Genomic DNA, 27,745 nt, shown 5'->3' with positions numbered 1-27,745 from the left:
AAAAAAAGACACAAGAAAGGAGGAAGACAGACTGAGATCATCACATCTGAGAGATGGGGGCTATGATCCAGTGGTCTTAGGGACAAATTGTTAAAGTGATCTCACCTGGTAGTACCTGGGAACCCACATTAAAACTTATTAGTACAAAGAACAGCCACTGAGGAAGACCAGATCTGAGCCAGGAGTTTAGTAAAGTTGACCAAAGATGGAAGATTCCAGAGGTCAATGATCAAAGCTCCTAGGGAAAAAAGTTCTGAGATAAGCATTGCTTGCCTTCAGATCCCTTTCGTTCTCCATCCTTCCTTGGTACCCAATCCCTCAAGTTGATTTTAATATTAATACTTAATTTTTAATATTCACCCAGGCCTGATTTCTCTTCTCTTGGGTAATGCTGAGCGTCCCAGATATTTCTTGCTTTCATGTCCTGTCAAAATTTACCTGCCTGTATCCTGTATCAGCCCCTGAAGACAGCTGCTAATCTGATCAACTGATGTGTTCTAATGGGATAAGGAGTGAGAATGGAGCAGCATATTAGCCCTGCCAGGTAATTCATACCTTATTTATTTACGAATTCTTACTACCTGACACTGTTCCTGGAACACACCAGGTATTCAGTTCATGTCTGCTTAAATGAAAGAGATGGAGTATGCTTCTTTTCTGGAGGCAATCTCTTACTCAAAGTTAAGGCTCTCCCTCATGGTAAGAATTTCAAGTACTGTTAATAACCTATAAGGGAAAAGAGTCTGAAAAAGAAATCATGGAATTCTGGATGTTAGAGCTGAAAGGAACCTTATTTCCTCATGTACCATTGAGGAAGTGGGTCCTTTAATAAAAAGAAAAGATAATCAAATTACCTGTCCTAGATGATTTAGTTACCAGAAGACACGATGCCAAACCAGATATTCTCTTGGAATTCCTATAAACTCCATTATTCTTTGGCTTCATGACTCTGTTTTGGACACTAACCTATAAACTCTCTGAACAATCAGACTCATGCTCCTCTCAGTGGCCTGAGAGAAACAGTGTGGATTGGGTGGGGATAATTGTTTGGAAGCCCATGGTCCTGTCACTTAACTATTTTCTTATCTAGAATCTTCCCTCGTTTGGCATCAGCTAACACAGGAAGTGGTAATGCTATTATCTGTAGATTCAGCCAAATCACCATTTCCTGATTCCAATGTTCAACAACCACTTTTGAATCCTCCCCTCACTTCCTCTCTGCTTCAGTTTGAGGTTCAAAAGCCTCCAGGAAGCAAATTAGTACTCAGCTGAGCAGAATGGGGCCCCGACACCCTTGTGGTTCAGCTGTTCGTTAATTTGCTGTAACTCAGGTACATCCCTTCTCCAGTCTGGACCTCAGTTTTTCACTATAAGCTGCAGGGTTTCTCAAGTCCCTTCTAGCTCTGAAATCTAAGATTCTTTGATGAGGTTCTGAAAGGAGAATTTTATGAACCAGCTCCTTTTGGAAAGAAAAATGTGTCATACAGCCCTATGAATCTCTTATTAGCCCAAAGCTTGTTTTGTTTCAGAGCACTATACTGAAACCATGAAAGAAATCAGAAAAGCAGGAAGACTGGCAGTGTCTGCCAGTGTCTCATATGATTTGGTAAATGGACTCAGAGGATGCCAGCGTCAAAGTGGTCAGAGCAGCTCTTTGCCAAGGCTGAGTGGTGGTCAAGGGAAGAGGCTGTGGGCTCCTCCTTTGATACTGCTACATTCCTCTCCAAGCCTCTGTTTTCCATCAGTTTAGCATGAACTGGTCTCCTACTCTGGGCCAGCTTGGAAGGAATTGTATCCTGGTTTTGTTTCCAAATCAGTATAGAGGTGAGGACGTCCTGTTGAGGCTCTCCAATGGTGATCATCACACTCTCTGTTTTTAACCATAGAATTAGGGTTAGAAGCCCTAGTAACTAGCACTGGTGAGATGGAAAACTCACTTCCTGGGGCAGGGTTCCACTGGGGATTGTAGAGTGAGAACTATTAAGCCTACCCTATTAAGCATAATTGGGTACCATCTTCTCCTGGGGACTCTGGAAGCCCTCAGCCTTCTCTTCCTCAGGCATTTTCTCCCGGGGGTAAGATGTTGAAAGTTGGAGGTTAAATGACTTGCCCAAAATCACACTGTTGGTGGCAGAGCAGAGATGAAAACCTCAGCCGATCTTCCAAGTCCTTATTCTGGCTCTTATGGGACCATGCCACACCTGCTCCTTGTAAAAGGGACAGTCGCACCTCCTGAGGACACTGGGCAGGGATGCCAGGTATTGATGTGACTGCCGTTCCAGTTCCCAGTGACCTTTTACATCCTGAAGCCTGCTCAGACTGTGGAGGAAGCAGCTCTGGAGCAGCGGGGGCTGCCATATGCAGAGCTGCCCCGGTGAAGATAACAGGTTGTCTGTCATGTACGAAGCCTGTGTATGGCCCAGACCACAGAGCTTCCATCGGAGGAGAAATTAAACCTGTCTCACATACCAATCCCAGTGCTCTGATTACATTTACAGAGGTCATGGCCTGCATTCTGTCACCATGGAAACCTCTCATGCTGCCAGTGTTGTCTGTGTGTGTGGTTGATATTTAAAGGCAAAGTCACAGGCCCCATTGCCCAGCTATCAGATGCCAGGGGCAATCGCTCTCCTTCACCAGCCTGAGTCCTGGTGCTTCATCCAAGAGATAAGAGGAAGAGATGGGGAAAAGGGCCCACCTGTCTCCAACAGGCAGGCCTCCAGTAGAGCCAGGTTTGCAGGGAGGGGGCTCTGGGATGGCGGTGCTGGTATAGCAGTTGTGGGGGAACCAGAAAGCATGCCGACTTTGTCAGAATACAAGCATCTTCTCACAGGCACATGAGCCCACTGTTAAGTAGAGCCCTTCTTTCTCTAATAACTTCCAAGTCGTGAGCACATTTCAGAGCAGCCAGATGGAGCTGGGGAAGGCCCCTCTGCCTGAGTGCCCTTGGTGGTTTCGATTTTGCACATCTGGTAGCTGTGTGAATTGTGCTGATAACAATACCATTTATGAAGGATCCCTGCTTCTTCCAAAGACCCCACAGCACTGTCCTGGAAAAAGCTACCAGGGGAGTGACTTATCAGGAGTCCCAGGTGTTGGAAGAGGTAAATAACACCTGATTCAACAGAGTAAAAAAAGAACACAAGTGCTGACTCGGCTTGTGACCATCAATTTTTTCTTTAGTCTCAAGACAATTATTTCCACACCATTGAATGGAGTGTAGATAACACCAGCACCTTAATAGGCTGGGAGCAGAGGCTGTTTAGAGGAGATTTTAAGCACCGTGAGCATAAAATGAACATGAATATTCTGCAATATGCATCTTACAACTTGTCATTAAGTGGATGGCCTCAGTGATGTGATGCAACAGGCTTTGATTGGAATATTGAGCTCTGAGAAAGGAAGTTCTGCATCAATAGTCTCACGATGTGGAATATCACATATTACTCAGTAAGACATGTCATTGTATTGATAGTGCATATGCTAAAAAGTACAGCAGTGGATAATAACAGCTTGAGTCTCCACAAGGTAGTTTTCTTTAGGAATTTACAGCCACTCCCTGAAGCTTCTCAATGTCCTTGTGGGTGGAACATGGTATATCCTGAAATTACAACTAGGGAAATGGAGTGAATCTATTTGATTTAATTTCCTCTTTATTTTCTCTTACATTTTCTTTCTATTTCTCAATTTCTTTACTTTTTCATCCAGTTTCTCATTCACTTTCTTTGTTTCCATTTTTCTTGCTTGCTTGTTTTATCCCTAGTCCATCACCCCTCCCTGTCAAACACCCCCTCCTACCCTCCCCTGCTACACTGCTTTCTGTAGAGCTCAGCCCTATAGACTAAAGAGGCTACCGACTCCTGGGATATAATCTGCCTTCTGATTGGTTCTTTCTGGGGTCTGTATTTATAGTGGAAACTTGGTTTCTGCCACAGTGAGTGAAAAGAGGAGTTAATATCTCATGCCTTCCAGACGAAGGTTTTCCCCATGCGATTCAGAAGCACTGCAAGTTTTCTAGAATAGATAGCGCAGGGAGGAAACCTTTGGAGGTAGGCAGGGAGAATCTGCAGGCTGATTATCCCAATTCATTACAGCCCGGTGCTAAGGAAGCCAAGGCCACTCTTTCCATCTTTTTAAAGGCAAGTTTGCTTCATAAAGAGGAAAAGCTCTCATCCTTGGAGACCAATGACACACATATCTCAGCCAGTCACTCCTCAAATATATCTTTAGTGAGCAAGGAGGTTCAAATGAGAGATTATGGATGATTCAGTATCTATATAGGCATTAAGCACCTCCCAGGGCTGGCTGTTGTGGGGAATGAATGCAGAGATCATAATAATTGCTAACATAGGTGACTCATCTACCATTTGCAGGCAGTTATAAACACAATATATATTAGCTCTTTGAATCCTCACAACCACCTTGAAAGTACTAATAGTGTTGCCATTTTACAGATAGGGAAATTGAGGTATGGAGAGGATAAGTAGCTTGACCAAGGTCATAGTAGGCAAGTGGCAGATTTGAGCAGAGAACTGCCTGACTTCAGGGCCACTATACTCTCTCACCTCTTTGGTGGGGTCAGGATTGTGCTTTGGGATGTGTATTCTGAATATGGATGAAGAGTGGCCTGTGATAATGGGGAGATTGGATGCTGAGGGTTGGATTAAAAGCCATTTCAGTATCACATCTCAATAAAGATAATAAGAACCCAACCCAGAGTGGTGACACTCAGGATTCAAAGGAGGGATTCAGGGCTTCCCTGGTGGCGCAGTGGTTGAGAGTCCGCCTGCCGATGCAGGGGACACGGGTTCGTGCCCCGGTCTGGGAAGATCCCACATGCCGCGGAGCGGCTAGGCCCGTGAGCCATGGCCGCTGAGCCTGCGCGTCCCGTCCGTGCTCCGCAACGGGAGAGGCCACAGCAGTGAGAGGCCCACGTACCGTAACAAACAAACAAACAAACAAAAAACAAAGGAGGGATTCAAAGGACATTGTGGAGAGGTAAGATTGGCAGGGTTGGTGGATATTTGGAATGGGAATGAGGAAGGGTCCAAGATGAGTCCTACATTTTGAGTTTGGATTACTGGACAAGAGCAATTTCTTTATAACAGTTACAATTTGTTGAGCCTATACCATATATGCTTACAAATGCCATCTTACTTAAGCTTCATAATTACCCTGTAAGGTAGGAATTATGATATCCAATTTACAGATGAGGAAACTGAGGCTAGTAGAGCTCTTTCCAGAGGCTTAGAGCTGCCAGGTGGTTGAGCCAGCATTGGGACTCACATCTTTGAGACTCATAAGCTCATGCCACTTTCACTGAACTTTGTTGCCATTACAAGGATTAAGGGGAGAGGAAATAATAAATTGGTGGAACTGTTCAGATATCCGGGTGGAAATGCACAACAAAGGTATAAATTAGAAGAGTCATCTGCATGAAGGGGAAATTTGTGGTGGTGGGAGAACGAAACCACTGGGGACTCAGAGAACAAAGAGAGAAAGGAGAGGAAGAGGAGAAAGGCAAGTGTGAAACTCTGGTGATTACCTGCGACTAGAAGGTGAAATGAAGAGAGCCAAAGAAGGAAGCAGAGAAATAATAGGAAAGATAGGAAGAGGACCGGATAGGGCAGTGCCAAGGAAGCTGGGTGCCCAAAGCAAGAGCAAGTGGCCGATGCCACCCAGTGCTGCAGAGAGAGGTTGGTAAAGACTAAGCAGAGGTGAGAAGGAAGGAGGGCATCGATGCCCTCAGGAGAGCCACTTCACGGTGCAAAGACAGGCAAAGGACATGAGATCTGATGGGGGAAAGGAAGGAGAAGAAAGGATGAGATTGGAGAAGGTAGCGGGGTTGAAGGAATGTTTTTGTTTGTTTTGTTTTGTTTTTAGGATAGAGGAGACCAAGGATGTTAGCAGACAGAGGGGAAGACTGAAGATGAAAAAGACAGTGAGATTGAAGATCTAAAAGGTGGTAGGAGATGGGGGGGGTGGATCATGAATTCTGTGAAAAGATAGGAGGAGGGACAATTCACTGAATTGAATTACTTTTCAATTCAAAGTAAAGTCTAAAAATCAGTGCAACGAGGACCGAGAGTGCTGTCTTGTATATGAAAGAGCATGGTTTACATTGGTAGAAAATGCTGCTAGAGAGGAAGTCCAAGGATGTTTAGGACATTTAGGACAAGGATGTTTAGGATTAGACATCTAGAAAGGGAAAAATCAAAATGGACACTGACACAATTCTGCAGGAAAGGAAAGAATGTATTTCGGGGACCTAAAGGTCATTACACACAGGATGTCCACTAGGGGAAGGGTATTTTCACCCACTTTCTTGCATTGAAATAATCAGCCATTGCTGGTGTTTTTTCTGACTCCAGGCAGTGTTTCTGTTGGTAGTTGTAAATATTGGTGAGTCTGGCCAGATTACATCAGTTCCTCTTAGTGTGCATATTCCTCCAAGCATGTGTGCACCTGTGCGGTGCAGACCAGAGTTTTCTATCAGATTCTAAATAATTGCCTCTTCTCTCACCTTGAATCCCCCTGCCCCAACCCTGAATTCTAACACCTGTAGTAAAGTGAGGGAGAAGAAAGGGAAGAAATAAAGGAAGGGGCTTACGAGCTTAAACTTTTGCCTTTTGAAATAATAAATGAAAGGAAATCAAAGAAAGCCAGTTCTGCCTTTGTAAGGTTGCTTCCCTTCTATTATTTACTTTTAATCTCCCTAATCACCCCTAAAAGAAAGGGTTACTCCTTCCATAGTTTTCCAAATTTATCATGTCTGCAAATACCTAGCCTATAAAATTAGCCTTGACCCCACCTGCCTCTCATGCAGATTAACCCCACAGACTGCCTGCATGTCTCACTCAGAGAGTGCACAGCCTCATCTGGCTGCAGCTGACACTTTCCGCATGCCCCGCACCCCCCCCCCCCACACACACTTCAGACTCCCAAGAGAACCAATCAAAGACAGAGAATGTCAGAGTCATCAACCTCGTTGGTCTTTAGGGCCTCTGTTCGACTCAGCAGTGCCCCTGGGGGATGTCTAATGCGGTCTAAGGGATAGGCAAAGAAGATACAAAAAAATAAGTGGGAAATATTAGGGAAAAATAATAAGGGGAGTGATAGAAATATGAGATAAAGAACAAAGAAAGAAATGTTACTATTTAGATGGAGGGAGACCAACTCTGATTGTTTCACAGAGCTGCTTAGCGATCCCTGGGCTGTAATTATCCATCTCAGATGTTCAGTTCTGTAAGAGCTCTTTGGACCAGCACTAGAGAACCAGGATTCTAATGCCAGCACAGCCCCTGCTGAGGTGGATGGCCCTGTGCAGAGCACTAGGTCAGTTCCTTATCTTAAATTTGAATCACCTTGAAGACTCTTGAGTTTTAATAGTCCCTCATTCTATTCTGAGTCTGTGCCTCACTGAGAACCTGCTTTGGGAATGTTCCCTGATACGATACGAGAACCTGGAAGTGTGAGCTGGCAGGGGAGGCCATCGAAGTGCATTTGTGTGAGTGTGTGTATAATAAGACCCACCTAAATGGAAAGATTCGCTAATTAGTAAAAGCAAGGCTTCTGGCAAGCTGTGGAAACCCTGCATCTTAAGGCCGCTGAGCGATGTGCCCAAGCGAGCATCTTGTGTCCAGCTCCTCTGCCTCAAGGGTGCAATAAGGCTTGGTTTCCGGGGTCTGACCAAGCATGCAGCGAGCCTGGTTCTTGGCACAGGCTGGATGCGTCATCTCTCCTTCCACAGTCCTTAATGAAGTGTGCAGCTCTTGTCCCCATTAGGCCCCAGCATCGTCAATAAAAGAGTCAATAAGCCCAGTTGATGGGGTTGGGACCCAGGGGCTGAGATGCAGCGGCCGCACATCCACAGGGCAGACGTCAGCTCCACTGTGTGTCGTGACCCAGCATCCAGGGATCAATAACCAGCTCAGAATAAAGCCCAAGAGCTGCCCTCTGCAGTCTCCTCTCCAGGCCCATTTCACCTAGGGCGGAGCAGTGCCAGCCAGCTCCTGCTTTGCTTGCAGTTGTTCCTACCCATGCCATTCTGGGTGCCAGATGCTTTTGAGCCCTCTGGACACCCCATGGATGCATATTCAGTGAGCGCCCACCTGGCATGAGAACATGTAGACGGCATCTCCAAGCAGCCCAGAGGCTGGCATGGGCCCTGTTTTCTCTGTCTTCTGTCTCCTGACAGTGTGTGAGGGGCCCCTGTGGACCAGGTGGTATCCTCTCTGCATATCGTGCTGTGGACTCCATTCCTGGCTGCTCTGCATCTCTTTAGATACCTTTATCTTATCTAATTACAAGGAATTTCAGATTAATTTCATGGCCTCTGCTCCAAAGGACCTCTTATCTGTGAGGACCTTGTATTTTAACCTTGTCATTCTTTTGTTGTTTGCCTTTAAAGGGGAGACAGCTAAGCAGGGGATGCTAGGATCTTGCTGGAATTGGGGCTGGGGGGAGGGGAAAAAGAGGGAGGCAGACCGACCTGGGACTTGTGTATTCTGCTCCATCCCCCTGCCTGCATGTGGAGACAGCTGGCTGCTTACTCCCATGACAGCCACATGGTACCCAGCCACACAGAACAGGACCCGGGCAGGGACTCGTCTGCTGCCAACCTCTCCAGATCCCTTTGATATTTCTGACAGAGCAGTAAAAGACTCTTGACTATCATGTTTTGCCTTGCCTCTCTCTACCTCCTCCAAGACTCCTCAGTGTGGTTTCCATGGCTACCCCCAATCAGATTTGGCTTCCTGCAAAATTGGATTTCAAAGAAGGACAAGGCTTCAGAGGAATTTGTCCATTTAACAGAATGTCATTAGGAGTAAGGCTGACTGCTGAACCAGGGTCCTTAGATGATTAAGGAGGGGCTGCACTCATGTGTGGAGGCAGGTTTCTGTCTGCAAGAGGAAACTTGATGCAACATGACAATGGCATATTGGAATCTGCCAGTCACTGCACTCTACCCAGCTCTGCACCTCCCTCCACCCTATCCCTCTAAAATCCACAGTGGATGTAGAATAGCTTTGCCTTGAGTTTCTGCTGCTTCCCTTGGTATAAGTAAGCTATGACAGGCAGTGAGGCCTGATAGGACATGCAATTACCAGGGTTTATTGCTTTTTATCAAACAACCCTTTAACTTGTAGCCTAGATCAGCCTTTGACAAATATCCTTAAAGAAGAGGGGGAGGTTGTCAAATTTCCTTCCACTGCTGAGAGGAAAGCAAGGCAAAGTGCTGGGGTTACGTATAGGAGGGACCGTGTTTCCCTCGTTGTTTTTTAGAACGGTTTTAGATTTAAGAAAAATTGCGACGGTAGTATAGAGAGTTCCCATATAGTCTCCCTTGCCTTTTAACACATGTCAAAAGTACTCAAAAATGATTCCAGAGCAGCTACAATTTTGTAGAAGGAGCACTGAGTGTGGTAAAAATAAAAATGCCCCAGCAGGGAACTGGTATTGCTCTGGAGCCTAAGAGGCAGCCTGCCCACTGTTAACTTTCCCAGGGCAAGAAGCCCTTGCAACAGGAGCCAGATTCCCTGAGATTCTTGCCAGCCCCTGTCCCCCACATTTCTACCTCAATCTACTGCAACTTGTGGTTGCATCATGTAACCCTGAAACCAAGGCACCATTCCTCTTCAGACGGCAGGACTCAGATGTATAAATGGCTCAAAGTCGCTGGACCACTTAAAGGATCAAGCCCCCAACCCTGAAACGTATCTCTGGAGGGAAACTATGCCAGGAGTCAGGCACTGCTACCAGGAGCCCTTCTGGAGAGTTTCTCCTTGCTGCTCCCATCCCCATATCCACGGTTCTGTCATTATTTCCCCTGTTGCTGCTGTAAAAACCACTTGACCCGTCTTCTCCATTTTCTTTCTCTTACCACTCCCAATGCTTCCCACATATTCTGTAGGTAGAATCTGAGAAGAGAAACTCCATTTTTCACAAAGAGGAAATTGGTAGAGGTGAAGTGAGATGTGTATAAGATCACATACTATTCAGGGGCTCAGGTTAGCTCACTCCTCAGCTCAAAATTTGTCGACGCCTCCCCAATGTCCACTCAATTGAGTTCAGAATCCTCACTCTGACTTTCAAGTCCCTTTACGATAGAACCTCAATTTTTCTAGACAACCATAATTTCCCTACACCATCCAGTAAAAGAGGGTCATTAGCTCTTCCTCAAGCAGGAGAAGGCTTTTCCATCTTTGTTTACTCTGGTCCTTCCACCTGGAAAGCCCTCCTGCCCCTTCAGAGTCTGGTGTGTTCAGAGTCATCGCAAATGCCACACACACCACTAAACGCACATACACTGGCACTTCCCTCTTTTCTTATATTCACCTCCCTCCTTTTAGCGGGCACTTTATACTTTTTTCATGGTACTTGGCTTATAGTACTTAACAAAAAACACCCTTTAAGATAATTGTAGATTCACAGAAGTTATGATAAATAATACAGAGCTATCCTCTTTACCCAGGTAACATCGTGCAATATCACAGGACCGTATCACAGCCAGGACATTGACACCCAACATCTACTACTTTGAATGAGAGGGAAGCACACTTCTGTGATCTTGTCCTTCACTTTCCTCCCTTTGTCAGCTCTTAGAGGGAAAGGGCTGGGTCCCCCTCTCCCTCAGCTTTCTCCCTGGGTTACCCCTTCTTTTCCTTGCATCCTTTCAGACTTAGGGAGGAAGGGACACTTTGGCTCCCTGTGTCCATTGCAGCCGGACTGCTCTGATTCTCCCCAAAGTTGGTGGCTTGAGATTATTTATCGGGACTTACGGTCATTCCCTTGAAACGTCCTGGTTTGCCTGACAAGCGGTTCTGCCCTGGTTTTCTGGGCGTGGACGAGCGAACTGGGTTGGAAAGGACTGTGGTCCGACTTGGCGGGGACTGACCCCGTCCTCGGATTCTGCCTCCTCGAGCCTCATTTCGGCGCCACGATGGCTTTTCAACCTGCCCCCGAGGCCCGCTGTCCGGGACTTAGGATGGGGAGCCTCCCGGGCACGGGGTGCCTGGGGGTGGCGTCGCGTCTTTGTTTTAACCGGGGGCTGAGGGGGGTGCGCGGGCGGCCGCCTCCTCCCTCGTGCACCGCCGTGAGGGCCGCGGGCCCGGCGCACAGGTGTCGCCGCCGCCCCGGCGTCCCGCCCGCGGCGCGCCGCTTCCTGAACGCGCCCCGCCCTGCGGCTCAGCCCCGCGGCGCCGGCGACAGAGGGCCAGGTGCCGCTGCTGCCCGTCCGCCCGCCCGGCCCTCTCCCGCCGCCCGCCACCCGCCACCCGCCACATGCAGGCCGCCGCCGCCCTCCCGGAGGAGATCTTTTGGCTCCTGGAAGGTAACGCCCCGCCGGGAGTCTCACGTGCCCAGCCCGGCAGCAGCCGAGACGACAGCGGCTCCCAAGGCCGGCCTTCCCCGTCAGCTCCCTCACCCACCGCCTTCTTGAACCTCGAGGCTGCCGGAGTCCTGACTCTGCAGAGCCAGCTGTTCATCCCCCGCTCAGGGTCCCTTTCACTCGCCTCAGTAACACATTTTCTTTTCCCTCAAGGCGTCTCCACCTCCCACTTAGCCTCCAGGCTTCTGAGCAAGTTCAGGCCGCGTTTATGGTCCCCGGGCCGCCGTGCTGGCCTTCAAGCTGTCCCTTTCTTCTCAGGACGCCCTGCGTCTATAGGTTTCGCGCTCGTCCCTCTCCCGCCCTGACTCCGTCTGCCCCGCTCACACGGTACCTTGACCTTCCAGCTTAGAGCGCCCCAGGCTCCCAAGGGGCTGTGAGGGCTCCCGGGCTCCTGTCAGCCAAGGCCTGGGCACCCAGACCCTAGGTCCCCTTCACCTGCCTGCAGCTCTGGGGGTCCCTCATGCACCTGGGGCAGGCGGATCCTGGTATTACATCTCTTCCCTTTCTAGAAGTGCCCCATTGCGGTGTGTTCAGTCACGAACACTCAACACATCCCGCTGTAACACTCCAGAGTTACAAGATCATCTGCTTGCCTCACACTTTTTCTGGTGAAAGTAACTTGCTGTTCCCGTAACTGACCTTCCTGGAAGGACGGGGACCTGGAATCTGTGCTTGCATAAGGGTCCCAGGAGGAAAACTCTTCCCGAATTAAGCCTTTTGGCATCTATGTGACAAATGACCTGCTTTGGGCAGGTCATACTTTTGGCAAGCAGTTTTTTTTTTTTTCAGTTTCTCTCAATTTAATTGGTTTTATATCTCCATTATCTTGTTATCTTGGTATAAATGCCTCCTAATTAAATATTTGGCAAGTCTTTTCGGTCTGTTTGTGGCACGGTTTCCATTCTGGGCTGCTTCTCTGTAAAAGCTGTCAACTAGGTATTTCTTCTGAGGTGAAGTTTCCAAATTTATTTTACTTGTGACCCGAGTGAATCTAAATTTTCAGAATAGAAAAGTATTTGCAGGGTAAAAGCATCATCTGGGTGTCTAAGAAGAAGCAACCCGGCCTTTCCCGCTACTGTTGGTTCAATAATTCCAAGTGTAAAGAGAGGCTCTATGTGTCTGGGTTCCAGGAGGGAAGGAACTGTGGCAAAAAGTTTCATTCTGCCCTTGCAGTTAAAGGTATAATCTGATTCTTTTTATTGGTATCTGTCATTTGTTGAGAGGGAACCTATTTTACAACCTAGATAAACTAGACTTCCATTTTGTGTGCAGCCTTGGTAGAAGATTCCTTTTAATTTTCAGAAGCTTGCAATGACATCCACTCCTTCAACATTTTTGATGCGCAGTTCTTTATTGTTCAAAACTGACACTTTGGTAAACAGCTCATTTCTGCACCTGCCACCTTTCTTTAGCTTAGATTATTTTCTTGTTAGCTGACTGTTTTTAATTGAAGTCTTCAGATCTCCTCCTAAAGCAGAACCTTTGTTTGCTGACAAGTAGAGCAGGGTATGAATGGAGATTAATTGCATGTCACATACTTCTGTATCAAACTTGCTGTGTCTTAACAATCTCTGTTGGTGCTTGGGTCTTTAGAATATACGGAGGAGTCTGAGATTAAATTTTAAGGAGCTTTGTTGGTTAATATATTTCTTTAAGGCTTTTTTTTTTTAAGTTTGCAATTAGAGTCTGAATCTGAAGCAGAGAGAAAAATGTGAAAGTGGGATTCAACCAATAATTCTATTGAAAAGTGTTTGAAGAATATGCTTTTGAAAGGTTCATGTAATCATAGCAACATATTGGTTGTAGGTTTTGTTTTTTATGGAACACACTCTCTGGTGTAGACCAGCAGAATTATTCATTGTACTACAAATAATTTGTAGATATTATAAACCCATAATGGCTATCCATTTATCGTCTGTTGCTGTTTGTCTCCCCACCCCCCCCCACACACTTTTTAAGGTTAACTGTTGACAGTTAGAAAATATGTAGGTCCTGATCTCTATGTCGTCACTCAGTGGAGGGAGTCACAGGGTGAGAGTGCTGCCACTTTAGTGCTGCCACAGGCCGAGCGGGTGGAGTTTCTACAATGAATTACTACTTTCATAAACCAAGGCATAAGCATTTACACAGTGATTTAACACTGGCCATCACAGCCCTAACTTAAGCATTTATTTATTTATAACTACATGAACGTAAATGACAGGGGCATTTTTTGACATAATGTGTGTGCTTTGAAAAATAAAATATGCAAAGCATTGTGAAAGGTTTATGCCAAATTTTGCATAATGAAGAAGGGAACAGAAATTCTGAAGGTCTAAAATTAATTTTGTTAAATTTTAAACATTTGAAAATGTTTCATTTGACCAGCTCCACTTCTAGGAATCTGTGTTACTGAAATTAAAGGACATGAAGTATGTGTACCAGGATCCATAGTAAATGTGCATGAGTTAGGAAAGGTCAGGTGATGGTATGAATGATTATTCATTTTATGGAATATTTTGCAGCCATTAAAAATGTTGTGGTGGATCTGTATATATTGGCTTGGAAAGTGTCCATAACATATTTTTAAGACTAAAAAGCAAGGTACACCGTAGTATATATAATATACCATTTATGTTTGAAAACATCAACAAAACCCCATATATTATGTATGTTGTGTAAGCCTAGGAGGGAGTAAGAAACAATATACACCAAGTTCCTAACATTGGTTTTCTAGGGAGGGGAGTGAGAGAGTGGGGGAGAGATTATTAATTTTATTTCATACATCTTCATGTTGTTTGAACCATGACAATGACCATGTATTGCTTTTGTAATAGGAAGAAACAACCAGGAAGGTTATTTAAAAGGAAAAGGAACAAAAAACGAAAAGAAGCTTAGAGAGGTCAGGGTTCGAAAGGGCCATTAACCAGCGTTGTGATTATGCTTTTCTCTTGGTAGCTCTAAGGGTGTGTGGAAGGTGGGGATTTTTTTTTTTTTTTTAATGCTGTCTTGGATTTTGGGCAAATATTAAAGCAGTGAGAGGTTTCTAGGGTAACTCAGGAAACATCTTCCTCAGATAGACTCTGTCAAGCTCTCATATAGAAATAGTAACTAGTCCATATCAGCAAATGAGTACCTTATAGATAAGTAAAGTGAAGGGCATTTACTGCCTTATTGAAAGAGGAGGAAATATTCAGGTCTGTTTTCAAATAATCAGGCTTCACATGTAGAAGTTATCTTTTCGTTTTTTGTTTGGTGATAACCACGCCCGAAAACAAAAACAATGGAGTGCTGGCAGTTTGCATAATCTTTGTTTCACAGATACAAACAATCAGTTTCTTCCTTGTCTTTCTAGCCCCACTTTAGCAGTCAGAAGCACAAGAGGCAAGTATGAAGGAAGGAGAATAAATATTTCTTTAGTTCACAGTTTGTCTTGTGTGATGGAATGGGGCTTACTGACTTTAATCGCTAATAGGTCGCAACTATCTACAAGGTACCTAAATCCTGCTCAAATATGGATTAGAGACAAAATAATGTCCACAACTCCGCTGCATTTAGTAGCAATTGCTGCGTTAACGCTGATTCCAATACGCCTATGGTTACTTATTTTTAAACTTCCTTGGAAAGAAGAAGTCATTAATCATTTCCTTCCAGATTGTTCTCCAGATTTGTATTGGTCGATGTAGCCAACCATAAAATCCTTTTCAACATAGTAAAACTCCAACTCTGACTTTTTAGTATAAACATTTGTGATCAATTTTTTTCTCAGATGCAGTAGGAACTTTTCACACTTCCTCAATCAACCAGTCTGTGTTCAAAGGCACCTCCTCTGAACACCATAACTCAGAGTTGTTATAGCGAATATCATTTATCATACTTTATGGGAATATTGAGTTGTTTAGGGATTTTTCTGCCATAATTGCCCCTGGACTGCTTTGTGAATATCTATGTCTGTTTTACGTTTTAATTTTTGTCATTTTTTTTTCCTACTGTTAGACCAGGCCTATCACTTTGCACTGCTCTCAGTGTATCTGTATCCCCAATGCTATTGGAACATCAGATAATTAAGTTCATTGGAATTAAGATGTGTGTGAAAGAAAGTATGAAGGGCTCTCTTGATGAACACAGTACCCAACCCGTTAGGCCTGCACTTTGTAACATGTACTGTGGCTGCTAAGAGTCATTTTTACTTAATTTTTGATACTGGGTTGTCTTCTAGATAGGTGATGTTACTGTTCGGTTGAATTCTGAAAGGTATATGACCATACTTCTATTTCTTTTTGTTAAATTTCTTGGTTATAAGAGCAATAATGCTCATTGTAGAAAATTTAGAAAACACAAGGATATACAGCCACCCATAGTCAACGATTGTTAAATTTCCATTTATTTCTTTCAGTTATTATTATTTATACATACTTTAAAAGTTGTGACATATTGTGTGTATAGTTTTGTATACTGATTTTTCCACTTATAGTTTTTCATTTGCTGTGGTCTCCTGAGCATTTTCTTAGATCACTAAGTTCTTTTTTTCTTTTGAGTGATTTTGAAGTTATACATCCTGGTTTTATTCCACTGATAGTTTTTTACCTTTATGGGAAAACAAACAAACAAACATTTCCCTCTGATTAGCAGCATTAGGAATGAAACAATATCTTCTAGCTCTTTCCTCCTGTATGAAATGTGAAATTGCTGATATAATCTTGGATTTTAGACTCAGAGAATTATTAATGTTTTATTGTGTATATTAGATTACAATAATTATTTTTTGACATTTGCATAATATTTAAAACCATAGCTATAATAATATTTTTTCTTCCTGTTTAACTTGTTCATTGCTTACTTTTTGTATCATGGCTTTTTCATTCTTGAACTCTTTATCTCTTAGGTATTTAGACTTTGCTAGAACGGTAGCCACTGGCCGCATGTGGCTATTTAAATTTAAATTAACTAAAATTAAATAAGACCAAAAAAATCAGTTACGCAATTGCACTAGCTACACTTCAGCTGCTCAGTAGCCACGGTGCCTGCTGTATTGGACAGTGCATAAAACCCTACTAGATGACAATTGAGAATATAATGCTGAGTGAATTTCTCAGGAAGGGTACTTTGATAGTCCCCCTACTGAGCCCCTCCAAGTTTGAGTATATGTCTATCTAGTTTCATATAAACTTAGCTGTGGACATGAGGTTCTAGGGTCACACTCTTTCCCTTTCTTCCCCTTTCTCTCAACTTAACCTCTCAAAGTTTTACCCTTATCTTCTGGTCTTCAGTTTTGTGGAGAAGAAGTCTGATGCCAGCCTGATATATTTCTTTTATAACCCATTCCTCCCACCGCCTGCCTGGATGTTTATAGGATATTTTTCTTTGCTCTCAAAAATGTCACTAGGTCATTTCAAGGTTTTGGACTTTTTAATAATTTTGCCTGGTATGTAGTGAACCCTTTTGATCTAAAGACTCAGTCTTTAACTTGAGAAAGTTTTTCTATTGTCATTGCTTCTACTCCATCTCTTTTATTCTGTCATACTAGGATTTATATTATAAATATATTAGGGCCCTGATCTAGTCTCTGTGTTTCATCTCTTTTATTGTCTCATCCGTCAGTGACTTCATTACAGTTTTAAATTCAGCATTTATTTATTTAAAAAAATTTTCCACGTGTTCTTTCCTCATCACTCATTGTTTCATTTTCATTACATCTGTAAATCTGGCTTATAGGCATAATGACTTTTTGAATGTTGAAAATATGATTAGAAATTTTCTAAACATTTCTGTTCTTTAATAATAAATCTACTTCAGAGGGAGACATTTTCTCTAGTTCTTCAAGATATAGTTTTCTTTTTGAACTTTGTTTTCTCATAGGTCCTGTATATATTTTTTGTGATAAGTTTGCCTAGGTTCAAATCCTGACTGCCACTTTCTTACTAGTATTTAACTTTGGGTCTTAGCTATAAAATGGGGATAATAATAGTACCTATCTCATAGAATTTATATGAGGAATAAAGGACTAAATATTTGAAAAGAACTTAGAATAATATCTAGAATGCATTACACACCATTTGTTTGGTAAATAAAATTAAAAATTTATTTTTCTTTGAGGAAGTCCTATTGATCTCTCTTCTTGCAGTTGCCTCTCCACAGGAAAACTCCTAGGCATGGCCTTTTTTTTTTTTCTTTATAAATTTATTTATTTAATTTATTTATTTTTGGCTGTACTTGGGCTCAGTAGTTGGGCTCTAGAGTGCAGGCTTCAGTAGTTGTGGTGCACGGGCTTAGTTGCTCCACGGCATGTGGGATCTTCCTGAACCAGGGATCGAACCCATGTCCCCTGTATTGGCAGGTGGATTCCTAACCACTGCACCACCGGGGAAGTCCCTAGGCATGGCCTTTTGCTTGGGTTGGTGGTTCATCCTTGCTACTCCAAATTAGGGGAGGTTTGTAGGGGTTCTTTCAGGATCTTCTTCATTTCCTTCCTTCCTTAGATCAGAGTCCAGTGATTATTTCTATGAGAAACTTTTTGGAGAAAGGAGAGGGGAAGTTAGCTTCCCTGCTAACTTAAGAAAGACATGTTCCTTACCTTGTTATAGAATGCTTTGTATGTGTGTGCGTTTGTGTAAAAATAGTATTTTTGTACTACTTGTCAGTTGAAAAAAAATGCAAGGTTTAATCTTCTGCTTCTCCCTTTCTGTTTTTATAAACAGAACTATTTTTTTAATTGGTAGAAATATTTTAGTTTCATTGTGGGTATAGCCTAGATGTTAACTGGGCTGCCCAGGCCGTTTGAACTCTAGGCAAGACCTACTCCCCATTGTGGAAGCCCAAACATCTCCTCAAGATCTGGGTAATTCTCAAGGGGCATGCATTCTCAAGGTTACTTTTGCTTCCAGGGTCCCCTCCTTCCATGTGTGCTTTCTGTAGGCCTAAACCAACGGTTCCCAAATGAGGTGATTTCGTCCCATGGGGACATTTGGCGACACTTGGAGACATTTTTTTTGGTCACAGCTGGGGAGGGTGCTGTTGGCACCTAATGGGTAGAGGCCAGGGATGCTGCTCAGCTTCCTACAATGCATAGGATAGCCTCCACAACAAAGAAGTATCCAGCCCCAGATGTCATTAGTGCCAAGGTTGAGAAACCATGGCCTTGGCATATATCCTTGCCTTCAGTTTCCACAAAGACCTACCCACATGAAGTCCCTGTGAGTGTAGAAGACATCACTGGAGAGTCAGAGGGTGCAGGGAGAAGGAGGAAGGGTTTCCACTGCAGTAATGCAAACGATTTTAAATTGAATATTAGGCATTCCTATTCCTAAACCCCCTTTTCCCACTCCAGTCATCAGACAGTGCCCTCTGGCCTCACCTGATGTAGTTCTCAGCCTTATGCTTTCTCACTGGCACTTTCTCCCTTTATCCTATCTGGAGCAAAACAAAAAAAAATTGTTTTTTCCCTTGCTGCATGGAAAGGCAATTTAGCTATCTGTTTAGTGGTTTAGGTTCCCACCAACACCCACACACGGAGAAACAAATTACTTTGCCAAACCATGGCGATTCTCTTCCTAAGAGGAATTCTAGTGCCAGCTATTAAGATAATAACATTTTTACCTCATTATATAAGTGTAATACTTAAACAATTTTTAATCATTTTAAATACAGGAAAAGTAAGATGTTTCAAGTTTTACCATCATCTGAGAACCTTAACATATTGACATAACTATCATAGATCTAATTTTTTCACGTTATAAACCATTACACTGTACAGAAATCCTACAATTTCTGCTACGTTTATTCATATTTATTTCCCCTGTGTTTCCAGGTTCATTGCTTGCTTTTCCAGTTTGTCAGTGCTGCGTTATAGGTTAGGCGATTATAACAGATGGCTTTTCAGGTTTGGAGTCTTTGAGTTCCACTGTTTAATTTTACTATCCAGCTCTTACACGGAACATAGGACAGATGTGGGCTTAGAAACAGAGTGGTCTTAGCATCCAGAGAGCAAGCTTTCCTGAAGGCTTATGGCTTTGATAAAATCACTTATGAATTACTTAAATTCTCATCTAGGGTCTCCTCCTAACATTGTTGATATTCTAATATTAGTATGTTATAGGGAAATAAAATTTTTATTCACATAATAGGAGCTTTACTAAAATGTATCCAGTGGCACATATTTATACATACTTAAGCCAATATAGTAGTTGAGTTGGAATTAATTAAGGTACTGTACATTATAAATCAAGTATGAGAAGTATCCTGGATACTTAGAAAGCTACAGAAAATCTCTCTTAACTGCATTGTAATAAACGTCCTTAAAATCACTCTCTCTTTAAAGTAAATTTTCCTTTTTGATAACTCTTTGTGTGAGCCTCTTCATCCATCGATTCCTCCCTCTCTTTCTTTCTTCCTTCCTTCCCAGTACTTTATTAAAGTATGATTTATGTACATAAAATGCACTAATGTTAAGTGTTACAACTGGATGACTTTCATGTATATATGACTGTGTGACTGTGTGACTACAACCCACATCAGGACATAAACATTTCCATCTCCCTAGAAAGTTTCCTTTCCAGTTCTGGAACTTCATAGATCAGTATGATCTCTTTTGTGTCTGTCCTCAGCATAATGTTTTTGAGAGTTATCCATGTTGTTCTGTGTATCAGATTTATCTTATCCTTTTGCTAAGTAGTATTCCATTGTGTGAATATTTCCACAGTTTGTTTATCCATTCTTCTTCTGATGAACATTGAGTTGTTCAGTTTTGAGTTATTATGAATATAGCTGCTATGAGCATTCTTGTATAACTTGTTTTGTAACATAAACACTCATTTCTCCTGGATAAATATCTAGGAGTGGAATTTCTTGGTTGTAGGGTATGAATACATTTAATTTTATTGGAAACTGCAGTTTCCCAAAGTGATTGTACCTATTTTACAATCCCACCAACAGTGTATGAGAATTCCAAGTGCTCCATTTCCTCGCCAACACTTGATGTTGTGGTCTTTTTATTTTTAGATATTCTGGTAGATGTTATGGTCCATGTATTTTTTTAATTACAAAAATAACTTACAGATACATTTTTATTGTAGAATATTTGCATAACATACAAGTATATAGACTACTTGACCTAGTCACAGAAATCAGACAAGAAAAGGAAATAAAAGGTATCCAAGTTGGAAGGGAAGAGGTAAAATTGTCATTATATGCAGATGACATGATACTCTATAGAGAAGACCCTAAAGACTCCACACAAAAACTATTAGAACTAATAAATGAATTCAGCAAGGTAGCAGGTTACAAGATTAATATACAGAAATCTGTTGAATTTTTTTTACACTAACAATGAAATATAAGAAAGAGAAAGGGAAAAAACAATCCCATTTCGAAAAAATACCTAGGAATAAACCTAACCAAGGAGGTGAAAGACCTATATGCAGAGAACTATAAAACAATGGTAAAAGAAATTGAAAATGATTCAAAGAAATGGAAAGATAGTCCATGCTCTTTGATTGGAAGAATTAATATTGTTAAAATGGCCATACTACCCAAAGCAGCATACAGATTTAATGTGATCCCTGTCAAACTACCCATGACATTTTTCACACAACTAGAACAAATAATCTTAAATTTTTTATGGAACCACAAAAGACCCAGAATTTCCAAAGCAATCCTGAGGAAAAAGAACAAAGCTGGAGGCATAACCCTTCCAGGCTTCAGGCAATATTCAAAGATACAGTAATCAAAACAGCATGGTAGGGCTTCCCTGGTGGCGTAGTGGTTAAGAATCTGCCTGCCTTCCCTCGGCCTTACTCCAGGGGCTTTTGCTGTAAAGTGCCTGGCATTACCGGAGGGTACATGAACGAGCACGCATCCCTCCCCAGGGAGACTGCTGTCCTGTGGGGCCCACTCGTGGAGCTGACAGCACAGGTCGGGTGGGGTTGGACACTTTCCTTTCTGTACCTGCTGACTGGCGACGCTTAAACAGGGTAGAGGCATCAGCAACCAGTAAGTGAGAGACGCCACACATGCCCGGAAGAGCCAGAATAAAATGCTGAAGTCCGGTGTAATTGGAACACGGAGCTCGCGTCAAAAGAAACACAAACCGAACAGTTTTGTTACGGAATAATTTCTAACTGATAAGTACCAGAACACGTCAGAGGTTTCTTGTTGTTTGGAAGGAATGCTAACTCGGGGTTTTATTTTGCCTCAGAAAAAAAAAAAAGAACCTACCTGCCAATGCAGGGGACACGGGTTCAAGCCCTGGTCCTGGAAGATCCCACATGCTGTGGAGCAACTAAGCCTGTGTGTCACAACTACTGAGCCTGCGCTCTAGAGCCCATGAACCACAACTACTCAGCCTGCGTGCCACAACTACTGAAGCCTGTGCATCTAGAGCCTGTGCTCTGCAATAAGAGAAGCCACTGCAATGAGAAGCCCATGCACCACAACAAAGAGTAGCCCCCGCTCACCTCAACTAGAGAAAGCCTGCGTGCAGCAGCAAAGACCCAACACAGCCAAAAATAAATAAATTAAATAAATAAATTTATTTAAAAAAACCCCAGCATGGTATTGGCACAAAAACAGACATATAGATCAATGGAACAGAATAGAGAGCCGAGAAATGAACACATACTTCAGGTCAATTAATCTTTGACAAAGGAAGCAAGCATGTACAATGGAGAAAAGACAGCCTCTTCAGCAAGTGGTGCTGGGAGAGCTGGACAGCCTCATGTAAATCAGTAACGTACATTAGAACACTCCCTCACATCATACACAAAAATAAACTCAAAATGGCTCAAAGACTTAAATATAAGACATGACATCATAGGATGCCTAGAAGAGAATACAGGCAAAACATTCTCTGACATAAATCGTAGCAGTCTTTTCTTAGATCAGTCTCCCAAGGCAATAGAAATAAAAGCAAAAGTAAACAAATGGGTCCTAATCAAACTTATAAGCGTTTGCACAGCAAAGGAAACCATAAACAAAACAAAACAAAAAGCCTAACAGAATGGGAAAAAATATTTGCAAACTGTGGGACCAACAAGAGCTTAATTTCCAAAATATACAAACAGCTTATACAACTCAATATGAAAAAAACAACTCAATCGAAAAATGGGCAGAACTAAATAGACATTTCTACAAAGAAGGCAACCAGATGGGCAACAGGCACATGAAAAGATACTCAACATCGCTAATTATTAGAGAAATGCAAATCAAAACTACAACGAGGTATCACCTCACACCAGTCAGAATGGCCATCATCAAAAAGTGTACAAATAATAAACACTGGAGAGGGTGTGGAGAAAAGGGAATCCTCGTACACTGTTGGTGGGAATGTAAATTGGTGCAGCCACTATGGAAAACAATATGGAGGTTTCTTAAAAAACTAAAAATAGAACTACCATATGATCCAGCAATCGCACTCTTGGGCATATATCTGGAAAAGACGAAAACTCTAACTTGAAAAGATATATGCACCCCAGTGTTGATAGCAACACTATTTACAATAGCCAAGAGATGGAAGCAACCTAAGTGTCCATCAACAGATGAATGGATAAAGAAGATGTGATACACACACACACACACACACGAAATTGAATACTATCCATAAAAGGAATGAAATGTTGCAATTTGCAGCAATGTGGATGGGCCTAGAGATTATTGTACTAAGTGAAGTAAGTCAGAGAAAGACAAATATTATATATCACTTATATGTGGAATCTAAAAAAAATAATACAAATGGACTTATTTACAAAACAGAAACAGACTCACAGACATAGGAAACAAACTTATGGTTACCAAAGGAGAAGGTGGGGTGGTGTAAATTAGGAGTATGGTGTTAAAAGATATGCACCACTATATATAAAATAAATAAACAAGGATTTACTCTGTAGCACAGGGAGCTATATTCAATATCTTGTAATAACCTATAATGGAAAAGAATCTGAAAAGAGTGTGTGTGTATATATATATATATATATATATATATATATATATATATATATATATATATATCTGAATCACTTTGCTGTATACCTGAAGCTAACACAATATTGTAAATCAACTAAAGTTCAATGAAAAATAAAATAAGTATATAGACTACTTGGTTTTTTATCATAGCACCATTGGATACCTTTCCATATGAATCTATGTATATATTCATATATATATATATTCATTTTTAAACTGTTGCACAGTATTTCAGAATTTTTTAACTATTCACCTATTGAAGGATGTTTAGATCGTTTCCAGATTCTTTTGTATTTCCACAGTGCTGTAGAGAACATATCTGCATCTTTGTGTACATATGCAAATATTTCTGTAGGATAGATTCTTAGACTCTCAAATGGAAGATTGCAGAAGTGTTAATCCTAGATTTGTAGACTGGCCAGTAGTTAAAACTTAATCCTAAGTACTATCTGTGTTTTCGTTCCTGGTTTTTGTTTTCTCTGTGCTGTGAGTATATAGGTATTGTCATTTTTTTCCCCTTCAGGAGGTAAGAGAATGAAAAATATAAACACACATTTCTTGGGTCATGGGGCAGAAACAATCAGCAGGTTGAAGCAAACCACAGCCAGAACATGCTGACAGTTTCTCTATTGTATGCTGATAACTTCCTGCAAGCCCAAACAAAGCTGGTGGGTATGATTTTAACCTTGCCAACAAGTTTTACCCCTTAACAAAAAGCAAGAAATATATGCCTTAAGGATTAAAACTGATTGCCAGATCGAAAATTTAATGCAAGGTTTAAAACAAGTTCTAAGCAAACTGAAAGTCATTTTCCCCCACTATGATACTTTTATTTAATTTGTGTGAAAATGGGCAAGACAAGGTTTCTATGAAGTCTTCCATCGTTAGAATAGAAAAATGAACACTAAAGTTTCAGAGGTTTGATTTTAGGGAGATATTTAAGTCACTGCAGAAATACTAATGGTCGGATACCTTCAGCATATTTGTAACAAGGAATCAGAAATTATCATTTTTTGTTTGTTTCTACCAGAAGCTGTCAATGAGACTTTGTAGAAGTTGGATCAGCAACCAGGCCGTTTTTTTCTGTAAAATAGCAATATGTTACATAAAGGGATAGGTGTGACATTTAATTAAACACCCAGACAAATAGAATACTCAGGTATCTAGAATGAAATGTGGCCTTATGTTACTTCCAAGGTAGAGATTGTTTTAGTTTGGCGGGCATGATTTGCTAGGCATGGCAAAGTGGGTGGACATAGTCTGTGACTGGAAAGGACATCTTACTGTTGGCGGCTCACTCAAGGAAGTCCCGAGGATGATGCAGATCTTTACTCCCTGCCTACCGCAGCAATCCAAGCAAAGCACTCCTGGGATGGGTCCCTGAGAGGAGTCCCTCCTCCCTTTGATATCCCCTTCTCTTCTCCACAATCCCAACAAACATTTTCTACACCCCTCCCTTCTCCATACAGGCTCCCATCTCCATCCTAGAGGGGTGATGTCTCATCTTTAAGGCTTTAACTCCTTCAAAGTGTTCAGAGTGAAGCATCTATAAGATAAACATTTTGATTAGAAAAAAACACTAGGTATCACTGAAAATTTAAGAGATGAGGCTGAAGTAGTATCCTGCTCCTACAATTTTTTTTAAAACAGTGAATAGATTGTTTTCTAATGTTTACTTAGGTATTTTCTTTTAGACCCCTTTTTTTTAATGGGAAAAAGAACCATGTTCCTTAGGTTGATTTCCAGGCCAGCCCATTTTTAAAAACTATTTTGTGTCCCTCTTTGTCAGTGGGAACACTCCCTTTATCCCCTGTTCCCTAACTCCAAGCTCTGATGTTGGTGTTCTGACTGGAGAGTGACTCCAATGGGCAGGACTGGGAAAGGTATGAGGAGCTGGGTGGGAGCTAGGTTGGGGTTCCCAGGATTAGGGAGGAGACTTATTTAATGAGCCAGAATGAGAGCAGGAATGGGCCTCACCTAGCGGGGAGGTGAGAGCCAGTGCAGGGACCCAGAGCAAAAGGAGAACAGAATTTCCTCTCATCTCCCTCTCTTCCTCTCCTGTCTCCTTACTTCCGACCCCATCTCCCATTGAGAGTGTGGCTGCCAACAGGCTTGGACGTGCTATGATAAGAGGAGGGGGCTATGAGATGGGGTGAGGAGTGATGATGGAAGTCAGCAGAAGGTTGTTGAAGTATAATGACTATCAAAGCAGCAGCAGTGAGAGAATGGATATTTCTGTGATTGTACTCAGCCAGGACAACCATTCACATTTAACAAGTATTTGCAAGTACTTGGGGACTTTTTAAAAAAATCTAAATAGAGGGTCTGAAATACTGCCCGGCCTTAAACTTAACAGAATTAATTTGGTGAGTCATTTTAGCCTATGCCAACACTTTTTGCACGTAGACAAAAATCTCAAATATTTTCTTGGGTATAATGCCAATATGGGCAGAAATTCATGGCACCGTTCTTTTCAGAAATGTGAGTTCTGCTTTAGTAGTTCAAATACTTTTGCAAAATATCCCCTCTAGGAACACTTTGATTGGTTTTTGGTTGGTGGAATTGTTTTCAGCAGCATTTGGCCATTCATCCTGCCTTCAAATAGGAGATTGATTGAAGCAAACTTTTGAGTTTTAGAAACAATATATCAACAAAAAAAAATTGTAACTGTTAAAGAACACCAACTTAAATATTTTGTTCTTTCTGTGTATTAGGAGCATTACTTAGAAAACAGATGGAGGCAACCTTTATTTTTCACTAGTTTGAAAAATGTGACACATAGGATGTCATTCTTCTCCAAATAGAAGAGTAGCCTCATAAATGGACAAGGTCAGAGGTTTGGGAGAATGTAAGAGACTTTGACCAGTCTACAGAACCTAGAGATCTTGGGTGCATCCTGTCAAGTCAGAATCTTTTCATCTGGCCTTAGGCCGTGCAGTGGTTTCTCCCAGGGATGTGATGATTATATCATGTCTACAGAGTTCCACATACCCTCTGTCCCCTTGTCCTTCTTTGTTTTCTTTTTCTATCTTCTTTTCCTACTCTGGTTTGCTGGAATAGATATCCATAAGTTGCCTGGAAGCTGAGGGAATCTATGTTTTAGGGAAGCTGTGAATTATAATAGGAAGATGCATCTTTGCCAGAGCTGTTTACCGTTTAAACATGAGACTTAAAATCATTGTATATTACTTTTAGTACAAAATACTGTATGTTGCTACAAGCTTGCCTTCCAGAATAATCTTTCATCACTGTCCTCTCACCCCTAACCTTTATGTTCTGCCCTCCAAGTTAGAATTCTTTCAGTCTCTCCAACTGAACTAAGATCTATCACCTCAGGACCTTTGCACATAATGTTCCCACGCTTATGCCATTCTTTTCCTCATTCTACCACCTCCTCCCCATCCCCAGCAGACATACTTGACCTGCTAATCTGTGGGCTTCAGATGAAAGGTCAGGTCTCTGAGAGATCTCCCCTGACTTACTTCCCTCTAGACTAGTTGCATCCACTCTAGGCCTGTGCCCCCCTCACTTTTCTTATTATAACTCATATCACAATTTATTCTGATTGTCTATTTAAGTCTTTATTCTTTGGTAGACTGTAAACTTTTAGTTTAGATCTATCTTGTTCACTTTTTCAGTATTTAGCATGTAATAAGTGCTCAGTAAATATTTGTTAAAGAATAAAGGCATTCAGAAAAACTGTGGCATTGTTTATGGTATGTTTCTGATTTTGTCTTTTCTCTTTGGTGTGAGGACATTTACACCAGTGTGGTATTGCTCACTCACCAGTCAAAGGTAACTAGGTGTAGACCCTGTAACATCAAGTATTATGTGTAGTGAGTGCTGTGATGTCAGAGGCACCTCAGGAGTGTTCTTACTCAGTTAGTGGTGTTTTTCACTCTGGATTTTGCAGTTGCAGGAGCCTAAGGCATCCTGATGTGATAGGACATGATGTTTATATTAAAGGAGTCCTTGTTTGTACAAGGCTGATTGCTTAATGGAAAACCCACCCAGAGAGAGTGGTAAACTTGGTTAAATACAGGAGGTGAAAATCTCTTCCTTGTTCAGTGGTGAGTAATGTGTTTCTGAGCAGGGTTGCTCAGGCACCTTGAGGTCATAATCACTGTAAGTAGCATCATCTTGCAAATTGAAAGGCAACTGTATTATATGTTGGTCTGTAATTTCCTTAATATCTGTATCAAGTTTTGATATCAGGGTTATGCTGGCTTCATAAAATGAGTTGGAAAGTGTATAAAATACTAGATGTATAATCCCTCCTATAGCTCTTGCTTTTGACTTATTTATGTTTTTATGATTATAAATTTGTTCATCTAGTGAGTTGTGGGAGTATTTTTAGATCAGCTTTTTCAAAAAAAATGATGAGACAGATGGAAGAGATTGTCTTCGTGTCATTTTATTCCC

General features: G+C 41.9%; 1 protein-coding gene and 1 non-coding gene across 2 annotated transcripts in view; both read left to right on the top strand.

Moving 5' to 3' along the window:
• The first annotated feature begins 11,282 nt into the window (after nt 1–11,282).
• Nucleotides 11,283–27,745, top strand: part of SKAP1 (src kinase associated phosphoprotein 1) — a 276,746-nt gene continuing 260,283 nt past the window's right edge. The window contains exon 1 of the mRNA XM_059996383.1: nt 11,283–11,332. Within this exon, the coding sequence (XP_059852366.1) occupies nt 11,284–11,332 (49 nt within the window). The 5' untranslated portion in view covers nt 11,283. The remainder of the gene's footprint in view (nt 11,333–27,745) is intronic.
• LOC132415643 (small nucleolar RNA SNORA49) lies at nt 21,146–21,273 on the top strand. Its single transcript, XR_009517362.1, has one exon. It is a non-coding gene; the product is annotated as a small nucleolar RNA SNORA49 (small nucleolar RNA).

This window comes from Delphinus delphis, chromosome 19 (genome assembly GCF_949987515.2).
Source record: "Delphinus delphis chromosome 19, mDelDel1.2, whole genome shotgun sequence".
NCBI classification, from domain to species: domain Eukaryota; kingdom Metazoa; phylum Chordata; class Mammalia; order Artiodactyla; family Delphinidae; genus Delphinus; species Delphinus delphis.
Note: the sequence above shows the minus strand (reverse complement) of the source record. Positions and strands in the feature narration are given on the sequence as shown.